Raw genomic sequence first — 17,823 nt, forward strand, 5'->3', positions numbered from 1 at the left:
GAAGTACATACAGTTCCTATCATACCTGTCTTACTTTCATATAACCTCCCCTACCCCACACAGAAGGGTGGAAATTCTTCTTTTTTTAAAAGATGACTGGTAAGGGGATCTTAACCCTTGACTTGGTGTTGTCAGCACCACACTCTCCCAAGTGAGCCACGAGCCGGCCGAAGGGTGGAAATTCTTGTAAATGATTTTTGAAAGATGTGCCAAGTTTGAGCATTCAGTACATAAAGGTAGAACAGGGTACTGTTCCCATAAGGAAATCCTCATTAGAGATATACATTTCATAGCATGCACAGTTAAGCTTTGGAGGACATAATTTGCAAATTATCATTCCATATTTCTTTCTACTCTATTTAAGCACTTCTATCTGAGAAGTTAACTGCACATGCACATAAACCTCTTTCTCTTCATCTTTCTTTTTTCTTTTTCTTTCTCGGCACTCAGCCAGTGAGTGCACCGGCCATTCCTATATAGGATCCAAACCCACGGCGGGAGCGTCGCCGCGCTCCCAGCACCGCACTCTCCCAAGTGCGCCACGGGCTCGGCCCTTCATCTTTCTTATTCAATTACAGCCAATCTTGAAAATCTTGAAAAGTGATGACTGAGTTGAACACAAAGTACAGTAACTGATCTCTCCTATTTCCTGGATGAGTGAGCAGATGATTAAATAGTGATGTTAGCATCCTTGACTATATCCAAGTGAGCATTGTTTTGCTACTGCTTCTGTTTGAAATGATGCCATGTTTTGGTTGTGGGCCAAAGCTTTGAAATGCTACTTGGCATCCCTTTTCTCCCATGAAGCTCTCACCATTCAAACATGACAGATTTGGTTACTAGTTAGGTTGAGTCTTGCTTGCCTCCACTTGGTCATCTTTGTATTAATCCAATTTTTGGTTTGTTTTTTGGTGATTTTTAGCTGATGTTCATGAAGAGCACTGAATACCTGGAACTGTGCTACTAATGAAAGGAAATCCTGTCTAAGAAGATGCATCTCTTTACCAGAGTTGGGTCATACCATCCTTTGGGCCCACTTCTGCAAAAGTAGAATCAAGTCTCAAATAATGCCTTTATAATTGTATCTTCTAGTAGTATAGATAGATGTAAGACAGTACTATATCATACCTCTGTGAATGTAAAGTATCTTATACCTGTCTTATGACAGGTAGTAGTAATCGTGCTTCATCAAAGCTGTTTTTAAAGACATTATTCTATTATGTTTTCTTTCCAGATGATAATTAAGAAGCTAAAAAAAATCATGCCAGGTACCACAACAGTAACAAAAAAAAAATCTCGAAAAGTAAGTTGCTGCCTTTTGCACAAGCTGTTACGCTGCCAACAGTTAAAGTCTTGTCGAATGTTACAATAAATAAAATTAGACATAGCTCTCATTTGACACAGGAATATGATTTGGCGTACAGGCTTCCAGTGGAAGAGAACGTACTATCTTCAGAAAAAATTGCATTGATTTGGGATTTGCCCTACATTTTAGAAAATAATTCCTAATAACTAAAACACATTTGCTTCCTACACTTTCTAGAGATACAAAAAGGTAAGTCTTATCCCTCCTTCCACAAGATAATCTCCCACCCTGTACTTATCAAAATATTTATTAAACATAGTAGGGTACCCATTAAGGCTTTTTTGAATTAAAATATTTGCAGTTTGAATATCTATCATAAAAATCACTACCATACCATATTGTTTTTCCTATTCCACTTTTTTTCTCCTAAACACACAAACACACATCATAATATACAGGAATGTTCAGGAGTGTCACTGAAAAAACCATCAAAAGTCTCTTTTATTAAAAATGGAAATAATTTACCCATTTAAGGGATTAAAAACTTACCTAAAGATTTATTTTCTGCTGTCTGTTCGAGTTCCCTGAAAGCACTATATTTATCACCAGGCTCTATGACAGAAAAGACAGAAGCTCAGTTGGGTTAGGAACCTTGAGAACACAGCTCAAGGAAGTGTGGCAGATTGGGATAACCAAACACACTTAACATGTGGTATAAGCATTTTACACATTTAACATAAAAGGCCACCACTCAAAACAAAGATTCATACAATTTAATTAAATGTTACATTCACAGGGTTATGAATCTACAAACTGTTTATACCTCCAAGTGGAACAGTATCTTCAGAGGTCTTGTCAGCTGTAATTCCTTTAAACACAGCGTATTTATCCCGTGAAGCCAATGCTGTAGTTCCAGGAAGTGGCATCCACAAAGAAGGGGCACTAAAGGGGAAAAGAAACATGTCTCAATGACCAGAACATTGAATCTTTCCCTTATCATCAAATAGGAGCTCAGAATTAAAATGCAAACAGGTACCTAGTTAAAACTCATGGCACTCTGCTTTAAAAGTCAAATGGCTTAAAAACAATGTCTTTTTCTTGAAAAAGAAAATTAAAACAGCAATAATTATTTAAATTAAACCAAGCAATAATTATTTTGTTGACAAACTAAGAGGCGTTAGATCCATGTCGACCATTTAAGCATCTTGTTAAGCCATAATAACAATTGGAATGGCATTCGAAATAGATGATTAAAGAATGATGACCTCCTGCAATTTTAATTTAAGGCCCATAAAACCACAAAAGTGACCTGCTCCAAATATTTATACTCAATATTCTAAAATGAAATATGTTTAACCTTAATACAAATTACTCTCTAAAATGAGTGCAGAGGTGGAATAGTTAAGATAAAAATCTATTCGTGAAATGTTGTGTAAGCCAAGATGTAAATTGTTCTTTTTTGATCATATTGCATTGCTTACTTAAGCAACAATACAGTTAATACAATTTGCATTTGTACAAGGATCATATCAGCAGTTCCAAGGATCCCTTCTTCAGTCCCAGAAGCTATCTTCGTAGCAAAACAATAATCACGTTACTTCAAAATTAGATAAAGATACTTTTGCCTGTGGGCCTATTTCTTCCTGAATGGAAAAACTGTAATGAGCAGTATCTGTGTGGGTAATTCTTGGAAGGCTTAAACACATACTTTAAAAAGCACTGCTTTCCCTCCCTCCTTATCAGACCCAGGCAGCTCCCTGGAAGAACAATCTTTACATATGAATGATTACATTCCACCAGTAGTTTGTGTCATTCAGTACCACACACATATATTATATAAATGGATTTCTATTGAATTCTTTGCCCTGGAGCAAAAATCTTTCCACAGTCGTTTAAATCTTCTTATCAGTGGCCTACAAGCAAGGTAAAATCCAGGCTCTGTCACCTGCATGCTAATGGGAGTCCACAGGGCTTTAAGACTTAGTTCCATCAAATATTATAATTTCACATCACTTCCAAACAGCTGCTACATATCTGATCGTGACAAATGTAATAGGTGGTCATCTACACATTACACTTGTAGGTGGATTTTTTTCCCCCACCACTGTACTACTAGGTCTGCAGGTGGATTTTTAAATTAAACTCAGCTCACTGTACAAAATGTTATATAGGAATAAAGGTAATTAGTGTCTTATTAAAAAACCCCAAAGTTGAATGATCTATTTATTTTTCATGACCCTACAACTTTAGCTAAGGTCTTTTAAAGCTCATTGCTAAAATCTTCCTTCTAAATATGACATTTAATCGAATATTAACTTTAAAATTATATTCACAGAATTGGAAAAAAATAGAATATATTCAGGGTAATGAAGTATTGCTGATTGAAGTCAACAAAATAAAATTCCATTCAAAAAAAGCTATGACTCAGACTGTAATTTCATGCATATTGCAAATGAATATTTCATTCCAGTTCTTTCTCTGAGGTTATTATTAAAAAAAAACAAAACAAAACACTGTGATCACCACTAAAGTGTTAATTCAAGTTATATACAGTAGTTATAATCTGTTCCAAACATGAAAACAGTTATTTCTACTCTTTAACACTAATGAAAGTACTCAAGTGAGAGAGGCGTATTGTTTTAAAATGTAAGAACCTACATTCTTTGAAAGGCAAGACTGAAACAATCTGGCCACCCCAAAAAATATTTTGCTTTTTCTCTAGCGAATCCATTTATGTTTTACAATCACTCCATATTGGCTGTGGCAGATTGTTTTACTTAGTTGCTCACCTTGGTAAGTACATACAAGTTGGGAAAATAGAGTAATTTAATCAGACCCCCTCGCCTCGGGGCAGGTTGTGTTGGTGTAATGCGCATGGGCGACACCAGGACTTGGCTGGCGTCTGCCTCAGGCGACCGCTCACTGGTCATGCTATGCAACGTATGGCTTCCAAGGACCTGTTTTGCCAGTTACCTAGCTCACAGACCTGTGTGTGAGGGGTCTGGTGACCCAGCCTGGCGTGTGAGAGGTCTGGGGACTCAGGCTGGCATGTGAAGGGTTTGTGATCCAGTCTGGTGAATGGGCTGGAGGGGTCTGTGAGCTCCAGACCCAGCCCTAGCCGGTCAATTGGCCCACTCGGCAGAGTTACGGGCAGGTAAAAGAGCGCTACAATACATTTAAAAAGAAATATTTCAAACTCAGCAAAATAAATTTACCAATCCCAAACCCCTGTACCTTAACCTTTTTCAACTTTTCTATCATCAGTGCCCCATGTCTGCTTTGTTGATTGCTCTAGACTCCCCAGTGCCTGGCACACAGTAAGTATTTTCTGAATGGATAACTAGATAATGTTGCTGTCTTCCAGACCTCCTTTCACGTTTAGAGGCAGGCTCAATTGCCGTCTCTCCTTTGACTTTGACATCCAGTTCAATACCAAGTCCAACCAGTTTCTCAGCTATAAACTGTTCAGTGTCTATAACTCTAAACCTCTCATCATCTCACAACAGGATTACCACAGCAGCTGAATTAATCCCACACACAGCAGCAACAACCACTTTCACAGTCACTTCTTATTCCTAAAATGCTTTATAGATTATGTCACAATCATAAAGCATCCCACAACTGGTAGTGCCCTTAACTAATGTCATTTTCTCACAGACTAACAACGCTCTCTACCCCAGTCTACTCCTAACATCTCACTTGTCTTATCATCTTCTGACAAATAGCACCCATTTTCTGCTTAAAAATACTGCATAAAGTAGTCTCACCTAGGTTCAGCTATTCATATCATGATTTAACACATCTTTTATTTATTTATTTATTTAATTTCTAAACATTTTTATTTCAAATCTCTTCATCTCTCACCAAAAAGACATGGGTTGGTACACAAGCATAAAAAGGAAATACAAACACAAAAGTCAAATGTCTCCCACACTGACCCTTACAAAAAACTGGGAATTGTACGTGGGGTTTACAAACAGGACCTGCAGCAGCTAATGTCCCTTTACAAGAATCAAACATCTCTATTTTTACAGAATACACAGGCATCCCATTCTGAAACTAATTTACAGGGACATCCCAACACCCATCCCCTCTAGCCCCAGAAAAATAACAAAACATACCCAGAGTGCATTTGTTTTGTTTATATCAAAACATCTTTCCCTTTCCCCATCCCATTTAGATTGACCTGCAAGCCTATTTTAACCATTTGGTAATTTTTTATAGTTTATGAAAATAAATTATACAGCAACTATTTTAAAAAATTAAGCACAAAAAGGGAGACTAAAGGAGGAAAACTAAACAGCAAGACAAAAGCCAGGCCACACTGTGGCTTGGAGGACAGCAAGGATGGCTAAAGAGGACAGAAGTGGTTACAGGTGTATGTGGCTTCCCTTCTGGTAAAGAACTGGCAACTACCCTGAGCCCAGAATGACATCCCTCTTTACTGAATTTCTTAAAAACGACCAAAAATGTATGGCAGCAGCTGTGCCATGGGCAGCACCAGTTTGGGCATTCCAATGATCAGCCTACCACAGAGCGGTGCCTGGATCCTGCTTGTCCCTTGGACAAGGTTCTGGGCCCAACAGTCAGGGGCACGCCCCTGTTCAAGCGAGCACTAGGGATGCGGTGGTTTGACCAGCCTTCCTGCTCTACCAGAGCTGGTTAGGGAGCTAAGGATGCAACTTGAGTAGGGCTTTGTGGTTTGTAATTATCCTGGATTCTAATGAAGGGTGCCCTAAGTTTTCCTTACACTCCATCTTCAGGAGCAACTACTATCTCAGTCCAGCTGCTACCAAACACTTACATCTTCCCGCCACAGCTGGCTGCTCTTTGCCTGCCCCTTGGTGTCTCTTGGCACTGCTGAGGGAAGGGGGTAGGAGAGAGAAAAGAGCAGTTCCAGGTACCCTCTAAGACCCTCTGAAGATGCAAAGGGAGGGAAGGCATGTCATAAACTCAGCAAGCAGGACTGGCTTCCTTGGAGGTAGGTAGGAATGGGAAGGGATAGGAGAAGGTGTAGAGAGGACAGGAAGGGAAACAGGAAGAAACTGGGTGACACCTACCAGGAAGGTCAAGAAACAATGGAAAGGACAAAGACAACATGAAATCTGCATGTAAAGGAAGGTCTTTCTCTGGCAGATTAGAGAATCATTATTTTAAACGTAACTCCTGGGCTGGCTGGTTAGCTCAGTTCGTTAGAGCACGGTCTTGCAACACTGAGGTCAAGGGTTTGGTTCTTATCAACCAAACACTAAAAAAAAAAAAAAAATACATACAACTCCTTACTCTATTTTTTTTTAACTGTAGTACCTGAGTCCCTAGTGCCTGTCTCTATGAGTGAGTGCCCCATCTCACTCTTCCCAACTCTGTTCTCCAGTTTCTCAAGGCTGCCTGTCACTGTGCTGAACATGAAGGCCCAATATCAAACAGGATATAGGATCTATGACGGGGACTTGCAGATAACCTCTGTGGCCCAATAATCCTATAGCTAACATAGTGGGGAGGGGAGGGCACACATTTCCTTTTTTTCCTCTTTTTTTAAATAAAAAAGGTTTTACTCTCCAAGAGCAAATAAATCATTTGAATTACTGATAAACACTGCTGCAGTGAAAAGAAAGATGTCTACATGTAGACAACAGCACAAATTCAGTATAAGAACCGCTGTGTTGACGATTAGAGATAAAAATCACTTATCCATTCCCCCCATTCCACAAACCAAAACCAGAAGGATTCCCATAGGGAAAATGTCAAACTCAAAAGCTCCTCCCTTACAGACAGGGGCATGTCATTTTCTAAAACACAGAAAACAAATGCTGGGTCTATCCCCAAAGAAGATGCTCTCAATACCCCAACTGATGGCAAGCAAGACTTCTGCAAATGAAGACACAGACACACACACACAGACTTCTGCAAATGAAGACACACACACACACACACACACACACACACACACACACACACACACACATGCACACTCACATGCACAGACTCTCAGACCTCCTTTCAGCAGCCATAAAGCTACATCCTAGTGTCTAGTCCTCTAACTTCTGGGCTCAAAAGCTAAGGGAGAGGCAGCAGGGAAGGGGAGGATATAACCTAAGGAAAAAGTTCTTCTCATCCCCACTCCCTGCTGGGACCAGACAGCTTAAAGAAGGCCCTGTTCTTCTGGGGGCCCAGAGACAAGGGCTGACAAGGCTGGCACCCGAGGGCACTTCTGGCACTATTCCAGTCTCTCACACCTGGATCTGGGAACCCTAACCACCTCCCTTCCCCAGTTCTTCCTAAATGCACATTATAGGGATGTTTGCAGCTATCTCTATGTAATTCTCAGCCTTAAAAAGGGGCTTACATAGTCAGCCTAAGTGAAAAGTAGGAAAGAAGGAAGGAGTAGGAACTGTGGAGTTGAGCTCCCTGCCAAGCCTTTCTTCTCAGGAGGCTGGTGCAACTGTCCACAGCTCACATTCCAGAGTGTTACATTTGCTTTAACTAGGCACAGGCAGACAATCAGGCCAAGATCCTCACCAAAGGTCTTAAACTGCTTTAAGAGCCAGTTGTCACTCACTTAACTAGTCCCCCACACCAAAGCCCCTGCCTCCTACTCCTGTGCTCCCAACACAGCACACGCATTCTAATAACAGCAAGCTGTTGTAGTAGTTGTCACTAGCTAACATTGGTTCACACCCATCCTGAGAAAGGTTACAGTAAATCAATCATGAACTAGTGAAGATTATACATGCAGGGCCTGAGGGTACTGACATCACCCGAACACAGCTTAGAAATCAACGATGGGTCCACAGAAGTGAGGGCCATTTCCAGTTTATTAACATAGCTTTTAAAGTAAGTTCACAATATGGAATACAGATTATCATAAACTAGGGAATTCATTACATATATACATTTAAGGACTAATCCTGAGAGCTTTATCAGATAACATAAACACCCAGATAAAACTAAAACTCTTTAGAGCAGGAGCTGTAGGTTTTGCTTCTGTACTTCTCATGCTTACCCTAGTGTCTGGCATATAGCAGATGCTAAATAAATATTTGCTGAATTATAAATGAACAGTGACTATAGATTCTTAGATATAAGCAAAATACTTTCATGCAAGGAAAGCACGGACGCAGTCAAGTTAGAACTGTAAAAGGAACACCTGCAAGGAATGGCACATTATGTAAGTAAACTATTACGTGGAGATAACGCCACACAAAATTGCTAATACCCCATATATCTCAGGTCTGGCCACCACCTTAAAACTTTCTACCCCCAAATTTTAATTTCATCTATTGTGAGAGTTTTTTCCCCAGAGGAATGAACCACCAATTTGATATATTCAGTTTATGACTCATATATTATATTCACCCAACAAACCTTTGTTAATTATACATCATGGGCTAAGAACAACATACATGAACATAAAAGATTGTTTTCAGGTTCTTACACCTCAGTGAGGGAACAGTCAAATAATCCAGTGACTGTAATTAGAGCACAGATAGTCATAAAGTACTATGGCAGTACTCCATCTTGGAGGTGGAGAATGATAGAGAGAGATTAGGAAAAATTTCCTATATTTAGCTGATATTTGAAATGGAACTAGAATTAACTATAGAGAGAACAGGTTGAAGAAAATAGAATGTGCAAAGGGTAGGAGCTTGAAAGAGCCTGGTCAGTCTGAAGTCATTTTGGCATGGCTGGAGTATAAGCTGTGGGGAAACAGCAAGAGTAGGGAGACTAGGTCACACCAAGCAGAGCTAACACAGTTGATAGTGGTAAAGGAAAGAGGATGGAGCCAAAAATAAATAATATTTCTAATTTGGTGACTGGATATGGTGATACTATTCACCAAGGAAGGGAACGATGATTTAACAAATTTTTATTTGGGTTTGAGAAGCAAAATAATGAATTTAATTTTACGCAGTGAATTTGAGATGCCTTGAGTCATTCAGATACGGATGCTTAGATGGCAGTAGGACATATAAAATTTGTTCAAAGGAAGAGATATGGAATAGAAATATGATTATGTGTCTATAAGATCAACAGTACATGTGCTGGTGCAGTGGTCTTGGAAATTCCAATGCTCTACAGTCACATCCCTCATATGTTTCTTCCATATGTTACTTATATGTGTTTGATGTATTTTTAAAATCAGGAGAATAACCTCTTTTACTAATGTGTAAGTCTATAATGACCTTAGTCCTTGTTACAGTGTATATGAAGTGTATATGACTAGTGTATACAGTGTATATGACCAAGAAATAATTGGTTAAAATGGAAGAGATGAGGAAAATTGCACAAACAAGAAGAGAAGAGAAATAGAAGATGTACCCTGACAAAAACAAATTCCAAAAATAAAACCAAAGAAATTCATATTGCTTACTCAAAGTCTGGTGTGTTCGCCCTGTGGAAGAAGTATCTAAATAATTTTTTTTTAAATGAGATGGAAAAAACTTCAGGAAATAGGACTGGACACAGACTTCATGAATACGACCCCAAAAGCACGGGCAACCAAAGGAAAAATAAACAAATGGGATTATATCAAACTAAAAAGCTTCTGTACAGCAAAAGAAACAATTAACAGAGTTAAAAGACAACCAACAGAGTGGGAGAAAATATTTGCAAAATATACATCTGACAAAGGATTAATATCTGGAATATATAAGGAACTCAAACAACTTTACATGAAAAAAACAAGCAACCCAATTAAAAGATGGGCAAAAGAGCTAAGTGGGCATTTCTCTAAGGAAGATATACAAATGGCCAACAGACATATGAAAAAATGCTCAACATCACTCAGCATCCGGGAAATGCAAATCAAAACTACACTGAGATACCATCTAACCCCAGTTAGGATGGCTAAAATCCAAAAGACTCTGGACGATAAATGCTGGCGAGGTTGCGGAGAAAAAGGAACTCTCATACATTGTTGGTGGGACTGCAAAATGGTGCAGCCTCTATGGAAAATGGTATGGAGGTTCCTCAAACAATTGCAGATAGATCTACCATACGACCCAGCTATCCCACTGCTGGGAATATACTCAGAGGAATGGAAATCATCAAGTCGAAGGGATACCCATTCCCCAATGTTCATTGCAGCACTCTTTACAATAGCCAAGAGTTGGAACCAGCCCAAATGTCCATCATCGGGTGAGTGGATACGGAAAATGTGGTACATCTACACAATGGAATACTACTCAGCTATAAAAACGAATGAAATACTGCCATTTGCAACAACATGGATGGACCTTGAGAGAATTATATTAAGTGAAACGAGTCAGGCACAGAAAGAGAAATACCACATGTTCTCACTTATTGGTGGGAGCTAAAAATTAATATATAAATTCACACACACACACACACACACACAAAAAAAAAACCGGGGGGGGGGGTGAGAAGATATAACAACCACAATTACTTGAAGTGGATACGACAAGCAAACAGAAAGGACATTGTTGGGGGCGAGGGAGGAGTGGGAGGAGGGAGGGAGGTTTTGGTAAGGGGCAACAATAATCAACCACAATGTATATCGACAAAATAAAATTTAAAAAAATAATAATAAATGAGATGGAAATGTGTTGACAACGTACTGACTGAATCAGTTATTGTACCTAAAGGTTAAGCTGACACATAAAACACTGCAGAAATGTTTATACAACTGTCTATGAAAACAAACAGAAATCTGAAGGCCTAAAAGCCACTGATGTCAAATATAAGAGAGACATGAACAACTATATTTAGAGTTCTGAATTATGATTTCTATGGTAAATCAACAGTACATTACATTACAAAAAATATATAACATTATTTGCTCCTGCCTAGAAAGCTTTTCAACAGTTGAAGACCTGGATTAACACAAGAACATGAAGCCATCACTGCACAGGTATGAGTACTTAGTAGCTATAATAAATCAGGTTTAGCACAGCCCCAAACATTGACAAGTAGGTGTGTATTGGGAGGAAATGGCAGGAGCTGAAGCTTAAGGTGAACAAAAGGGAGAGAAGTTTGAAGAGTAGAAGTACGAATAAAGAGAATAATCGAAGTACTAGAGTAAGGAGTCTTAATTTTTAAATTTCTCTTACTTATACTTAGGTTTCTTATTGTGGATGCCTCTTAATGATTAAATAAAATGTTAAATATATTCATCTCTTTTCTACCTGTTTCCATGCTGGGAATTATTTGTTTTTGAAGAAGCAGGCAACTCCTGAAAATCACTGAACGAGTCATCAAGGGATCCTGACTTAGAAGCATCTTGAAAATCCTGGAAGTCGTCTTCTTCTGGCTTTACCACCTAGGTTTATAGAGGACATTTAAATAGAAAGCACCAAATTGATAAAACAAGTAAATGACAAATCTCCAACTGTCAACCTCAAAAAATGCCTTTTAAATATCTCAACTTAGGTACAACTACCTCATTTTAGAAGAACACATTTTAGCTATAACATCGATTTAAGGGCTTAAGGCAGAAATCTCGTTTTGTGTTTTTAGATATTCTCTGGTACAAATGGCAAAAGACTAGTTTAACGAGATAATCTACACATTTTCAAAAATAGCTGTATCATATTTATTGGGTTACTGAGATCCTGCCATCTTTAAGAAACATTTTATGGGCTGGCCTGTGGCTCACTTGGGAGAGTGCGGTGCTGATAACACCAAGGCAAAGGGTTCGGATCCCATATAAGGATGGCCGGTTAGCTCACTTGGGAGAGCGTGGTGCTGACAACACCAAGTCAAGGGCTAAGATCCCCTTACCGGTCATCTTTTTAAAAAAATAAATAAATAAAATTTTAAAAATTTCATGCATGTCTGTAAATTACAAAAGTGACATCAGCTCATCATAACCAACCACATACATGTATAAAGTAAATAGTGAACACTGACTCTTAATCCCATGCTCCAGAAGTGAGTACTGTTAACAGTTCATTTGTTTTATAGAAAAATGAGCTTATACTATATTGTTCTGTACTTTAAAAAAATGTAATTATATAACATGAACATCTTTCCATGTAGTAACATGTAGATCTATCTCATTCATTTTAATGATTAGTTAACCACTGTATGGATGAACTGAAATTTATCTAACCTTTCTCCTTCTGATGGATGTTTAGCTATTTCCAATTTTTTACTCTAATCAGCAATATTACAACAAATAGTCTTGTATATCTTTGCTAATTTGAGTTACTATTTTTCTGGAATAGATTCCTAATAGTGTGACTGCCAGGTCAGAAGATACAAACTTGTAAAATTTTGATAGCTATTGCCAGGACTGCCTTCCAAAAAGGTTGTACCAATAAATCTACACAGTATTTTTTTTTTTTTTTTTTTTTTAAAAAGATGACCGGTAAGGGGATCCCAACCCTTGACTTGGTGTTGTCAGCACCACGCTCACCCAGTGAGCAAACCGGCCATCCCTATATGGGATCCGAACCCGCGGCCTCGGCGCTCCCAGCGCCACACTCTCCCGAGTGAGCCACGGGCTTGGCCTAAATCTACACAGTATATTAGTTACTTTTCTCCTACGTTTTCAGTTACAGTATTATTCATTTAAAAATTTTTTTTTTGCTAATCTGAGAAATGAAAAATAAACTGAAGTATTTTAGTTTTAGTTTAAGTTTTCTCAAAAGACACAACCTAAAATTTAACTAACTTTATTAGGTTTGATACTTAAAATGCATATACTATAAAGAACTATAAATCTTCAGCTAAAATTCAAATATCTTAAGGCTTAAGAAATATCTTCATGTTCTTTAAAAAATAAAAAATTAAATTCTGTATTGTTTAATACTATTTAATTTTAACCTCGAATGTCCATCACAATCCAGCAATCTTCTCTACATATCCCTGGGGCAAAAAGGTGCCCAGATTCACTTTGGGGATTATTTGGAATACGCACAGCTTCTCTATTTACCTGATTCGCAGCGTAAGCTGGCATGAAGCCACTAGAAGTCTGGGCTGCAGCTCCACTCACTGGTCCAACAAGGTTAATGCCCATGACTGGCTGTCCGAGGCTGAGAGGCATGGAGCTTGCAGGGCCTGAAGTTATCACAGTCGGCTGACCCACTGGGGTAGGCAGAGTCATAGGAAAGCCACTTAAAGTTGGAATAGGAGCTGCTGGGAACTGGTTTAAAGCATCAGGACTCATGGCAGGAACGCCCCTCTACACAGAAAAAGAGGTAATGGAAACATTTTAGGAGATTGCAAACCACATACAATCCATATCTGGCAAAGAGAGATCTAAAGGTAAAATCTGTAGCCTGCATGTTTCACTCTGACTCTCCCAAAACTCATGAATTTGATACAAGAAAAAAGTTATAAGATTAATACAAACCTAATACTTAGCAAAAAAACGGCCAACACATATCAGTTGTGACATTTTCCCTCTATGACAAGTTTGGTTAATTTGCTATGATCAAATCATTTAAAATGATTTTATAATACATTATTAAATCAAATAATTTATCTATATCTAAGGAATTTCAAACAAGAACTTCAAAGGAGAGAGTAATTTCACCTATTACTAATTTTCAAGTTCAGAAGGAATACAGTTAGTCTAGAGAATGTTAACACATTAAAAAGTCTTCAAAGAAATATTTCCTAGTATGTACATCATATAAACCACACATTTTTGAAGTACAGTATCCTGAAAATAACCTAAATGTTAACATACAAGAAGTTCTACAACGTTGCAGTAAAAAAGGATTCATATTCTTTCAATTTATATTAAAAAGTTATTTGATCTAACTTAAGAAACATTGTCTACCTGTGTTACTGCTATCATGGCGAGAACGGTATAAAGTTCTTCTTTAGTAAGTTTGCCAGGTGTAGTTCGATTAGCTAAGGCCCATATTTGTCCAAGAGTTTCCCTGGGAAGTCCAGATGACATCAGAATGGGATAAAGTTTAGCAGTATCTATTCCAGTTGCACTCACTGTGGTTTCTAAAATTTTCTTGTACGCATCTATTAAAGGAAAGACCAGATTACAAATGTAAACACATTACAAGTGATTGGTATACAAGAATAATCAATCTTAAATCAAACTGTTTTAATAGAACTGAAGCCATGTCAAGGTTTGAATTGCTATATTTTCAACTGGAAATATCCAGCAGACAGTTAAGGTCTGGAGCTGGTTCTAAAGATGAAGATTTAGGACTAAAGGTAAGATATGGTCTTATAATTCAGTAAAAGATCGTAACAACAATAAGGTGGAGGTGGCATAAGCAGATGCCATGGACTTTAAAAGACAAGTTGTAAAGTAATGATGGTAGGAACAATTTAAAAACAGCAACAGGAAGCAAAAATTACACCACTAACACCCTTTTCCTGACCCAGTGAATTAGAGGCTGTGAGAAAAAACACCATTTGAGAAGGTGCTATGGAAATACAGCCTTCAGGGAAAGACCCAGTTTCAGTTAAGGTGAAGAAACAGAACAGGTGTTTTTTAAAAAGAGACTGTTGGTGAGTTTTTCACAACACAGGTTTTCCAAAGACAAAGTGGGAAGGGCTGTTAGAGGTAGGGTTGTCATATAAAATAAAGAATGCCAACATTGCACAAGGCATACTTATAACAAACAATTATTTGCTGCTTACCTGAATTTCAAATTTAACTGGGTGACCTGTATGTTTATTTGCTAAATCTGGCAAGCCTAGTTAGAGGAGTTTTTTTTAAAAGATGACCGGTAAGGGGATCTTAACCCTTGACTTGGTGTAGTCAGCACCACGCTCAGCCAGTGAGCCAACCGGCCGTCCCTATATAGGATCCGAACCCACGGCCTTGGTGTTGTCAGCACCACACTCTCCCAAGTGAGCCACGGGCTGGCCCTAGAGGAGCTGTTGAGAATGAAAGTGAGTAGGGATACAAGAAAAATGTTTAAAATAAAAATTTTACATCTAGGATTACAAATATGGATTACGGATTAGTAGACTGGCCATAAAAGCACATATTTTGATTAGGAAAATATGCATGAATATATGTTTGGAAGAAGGAGGGAGAAAGCAATACAAACTGGCAGAAAATGGATAAAACTCCAAAATATACTAAGATTTAGATTTTGCTTGTTTGTTTGGTTTGAGAACAGAGAAGAGGAAAAAATGCAAACTCTTTAATGGGTAGTTGGAAGAAACTCTATTATTTTTATGTATGTAATAGAAGTCCCATATGGTTTTGGGAATAACTAGCCTTTCAGTGTGTAATTATGTGATTATGATAAAAAGTAAACATTATCAGTTTCTTCCCAAAAGAAGTTCAGCTACAGGGCTGGCTGGTTAGCTCAGCTGGTTAGAGCATGGTATAGATAACACCAAGGTCAAGGATTCGAATGTTCATACCTGCCAGCCACAAAAAAAGAAGTTCAGCTACAGAAATCTTGCATGAGTTTTTTTTAGTCAAGTGTAGAGCTACTTTAGTCTATGACCAATCTAGAAAACCGAAGATCTAATGAAAGTTACCATTAATTTTCAAGGTGTTGGTAAAGTACGGTAAGTGAAACAAGTTATATTAAGATTAACATATGCTGCTCTAATAGTCATTCTATGCACATCAATCATGGCTTAAATAGACTATTTCCTTATATCAATTGAGCACTATCACAAAATGTACTTTAGTGATTTTTTTTTTGGCTCAGCAGTCATAACATACATACAGAAAAAAATAAACATCATCATCCAATGTAGAAATAGATGACACAAAGTCTTTTAGTTCATATAGTATCACATGACAAGTCATAAAAAGAATATTTTTAAAAATATAAACGAATCATTAAGAGTTCAGGAAACTACAACAAATGAGTACAATTCTTGATAATTTATTAATATTTCTGAAATAAAAATTTTATAATGTCTTTTAAAGCATAATAAATCTAAGAAAGATTTAGAAAGAAAAGTATATGATGGCCAATAAAACATTAAAGCAAAACATTTCTCCTGCATTTATATAGTTACTCCATATACAAGGCAGTCTTCAGAAACACTAGATCTATTTAATTTCTGTACTCTTTCGGATAAAAGAGAGAAGTGACAATTCCTGAGCAAAGAAAACTTTTTACCTGGTACCAAACTTTCATTGTAAATCCAGGGAGGCATTCTGGGCTGAACAGGATCCTGTGAGGGAAATACTCCCACACCTAGAAGATAAGAAACATTAATGTACATAATAGTCCATGTAAAGATGGGGAAATCACACCAAAGTCATGGTTTTTTATAAATAAGAATACTGGCTGGAGACACTGAAAAAAAAAAAAAAAAAAGTCACCAATACAACTAAAATATTTGGTTTCTAAACAACCATTGTACATTAACTATGTCCCAAAAAGTAAATTAAAGAAAAACTAAAATGTACCAAATCAATATTCTGAACCATGCGAGGCTTAAACCATTTCATATGTATTACAAATTAAAGGAAAAAACATGATAAATGGTAGTTTAAAAATCAAATATGTAAAAAAATTTAACTGCCTGAGTTTTACTTATAGCTTTTAATAATGCTTTTTTGCAAAGTCTGATTTTTTTCTTTTTGGGTCTGAATATGACACTGATGCCTTAGATGTATAGGATTTTTCGTTGTTTGTTTTTATCTAATAAAATAGCCTCCAAAAGTTTAGCTCCTAAGCTCCCACATTCTAATTATATCTGCAGGTTGAGTTCATAAAATTTGAATCTTTTAGGCAATGGTGCATATGATTTATTTCAGAGAAAGCAAAACTGTATTCTCATTGGTGACTTTTCCAGTTATATTTAACTTTTCAACCTTTATGAAAGAACAGGAAGCATAAGAGGGAAAAAGAGAGCTTTTATAAAAAAATTTTTAAAATCAGGAATGATTCTGATTTTAAAAAATTGTTTATTAAAATCATTTTTTAAAAAAGAGTAATAGTGTGTTGCAAGGATTTAGAGCAAAGTCTTAGGGGTTAATTGGAGAAAGAAATGCATTGAATATATTTTAAGCAAAATTTTGGTTAGCAAAATCAAGCAGCATTCATTTTAAGATTAACGCTTAAGGTGTTAGCATTTGAGCGACACTTGGTTAAACAATTTTTTTGCTGAATGTCTCATGAGCTCACCACTCTCTTCAATTGACAGGTTTTGGTCTGAAGTCTTTTCTGCCTCTGCAGTAGTGGTACCACTTACACATCCATCTACAGCACCCCCGTTATTGGCTGTTAAACTGGGATGGTTCTTACTGGAACCTGGGCCTAGGGCTTTGTGCCCAACTTCAGAAGTATGTAATTTAATTTGTTCCTGCCCAGATGTACTTATATCACAAGATACTAGGAGCTTCTCTTCCAAGGAAGGGCCTAAACAAACAGCATGAAGGTTATTTGTATACAAATGCATATTTTTAATCTTTTCATTCATTTATTTCCACCCTCATATTCTAAAGGGAAGGCCCTGCCACACATAATGTAAACTTGGAAATAATTCAATCATTTGTATAGGACTTGAGAGACTTCAGAGATTTTAGAAAACAAACATAATCAGCTACTTCGATTCTTAAGAATTCTATGAGAAGGTAGGTACAAGAGTGTAATGGAAGG

At 37.4% G+C, this 17,823-nt stretch overlaps 1 protein-coding gene across 13 annotated transcripts in view; it reads right to left on the bottom strand.

The window, feature by feature from the left end:
* The window catches only part of SYNRG (synergin gamma), an 85,615-nt gene that overhangs the window by 39,232 nt on the left and 28,560 nt on the right, over window positions 1-17,823 (bottom strand). For all 13 annotated transcript variants that reach the window (XR_010024573.1, XM_063109391.1, XM_063109402.1 and 10 more), the window contains 7 exons: window positions 17,350-17,583; window positions 16,336-16,413; window positions 14,055-14,251; window positions 13,203-13,451; window positions 11,452-11,585; window positions 2,130-2,248; window positions 1,856-1,918 (listed from right to left, as the gene is read on the bottom strand). Coding sequence is in view for 12 of the 13 variants with exons in the window: in XM_063109391.1 (XP_062965461.1) it covers window positions 1,856-1,918; window positions 2,130-2,248; window positions 11,452-11,585; window positions 13,203-13,451; window positions 14,055-14,251; window positions 16,336-16,413; window positions 17,350-17,583 (1,074 nt within the window). In the remaining variant the exon portion in view is untranslated. The remainder of the gene's footprint in view (window positions 1-1,855; window positions 1,919-2,129; window positions 2,249-11,451; window positions 11,586-13,202; window positions 13,452-14,054; window positions 14,252-16,335; window positions 16,414-17,349; window positions 17,584-17,823) is intronic.

The sequence above is a fragment of the Cynocephalus volans genome, chromosome 10 (genome assembly GCF_027409185.1).
Source record: "Cynocephalus volans isolate mCynVol1 chromosome 10, mCynVol1.pri, whole genome shotgun sequence".
Lineage (NCBI taxonomy): Eukaryota > Metazoa > Chordata > Mammalia > Dermoptera > Cynocephalidae > Cynocephalus > Cynocephalus volans.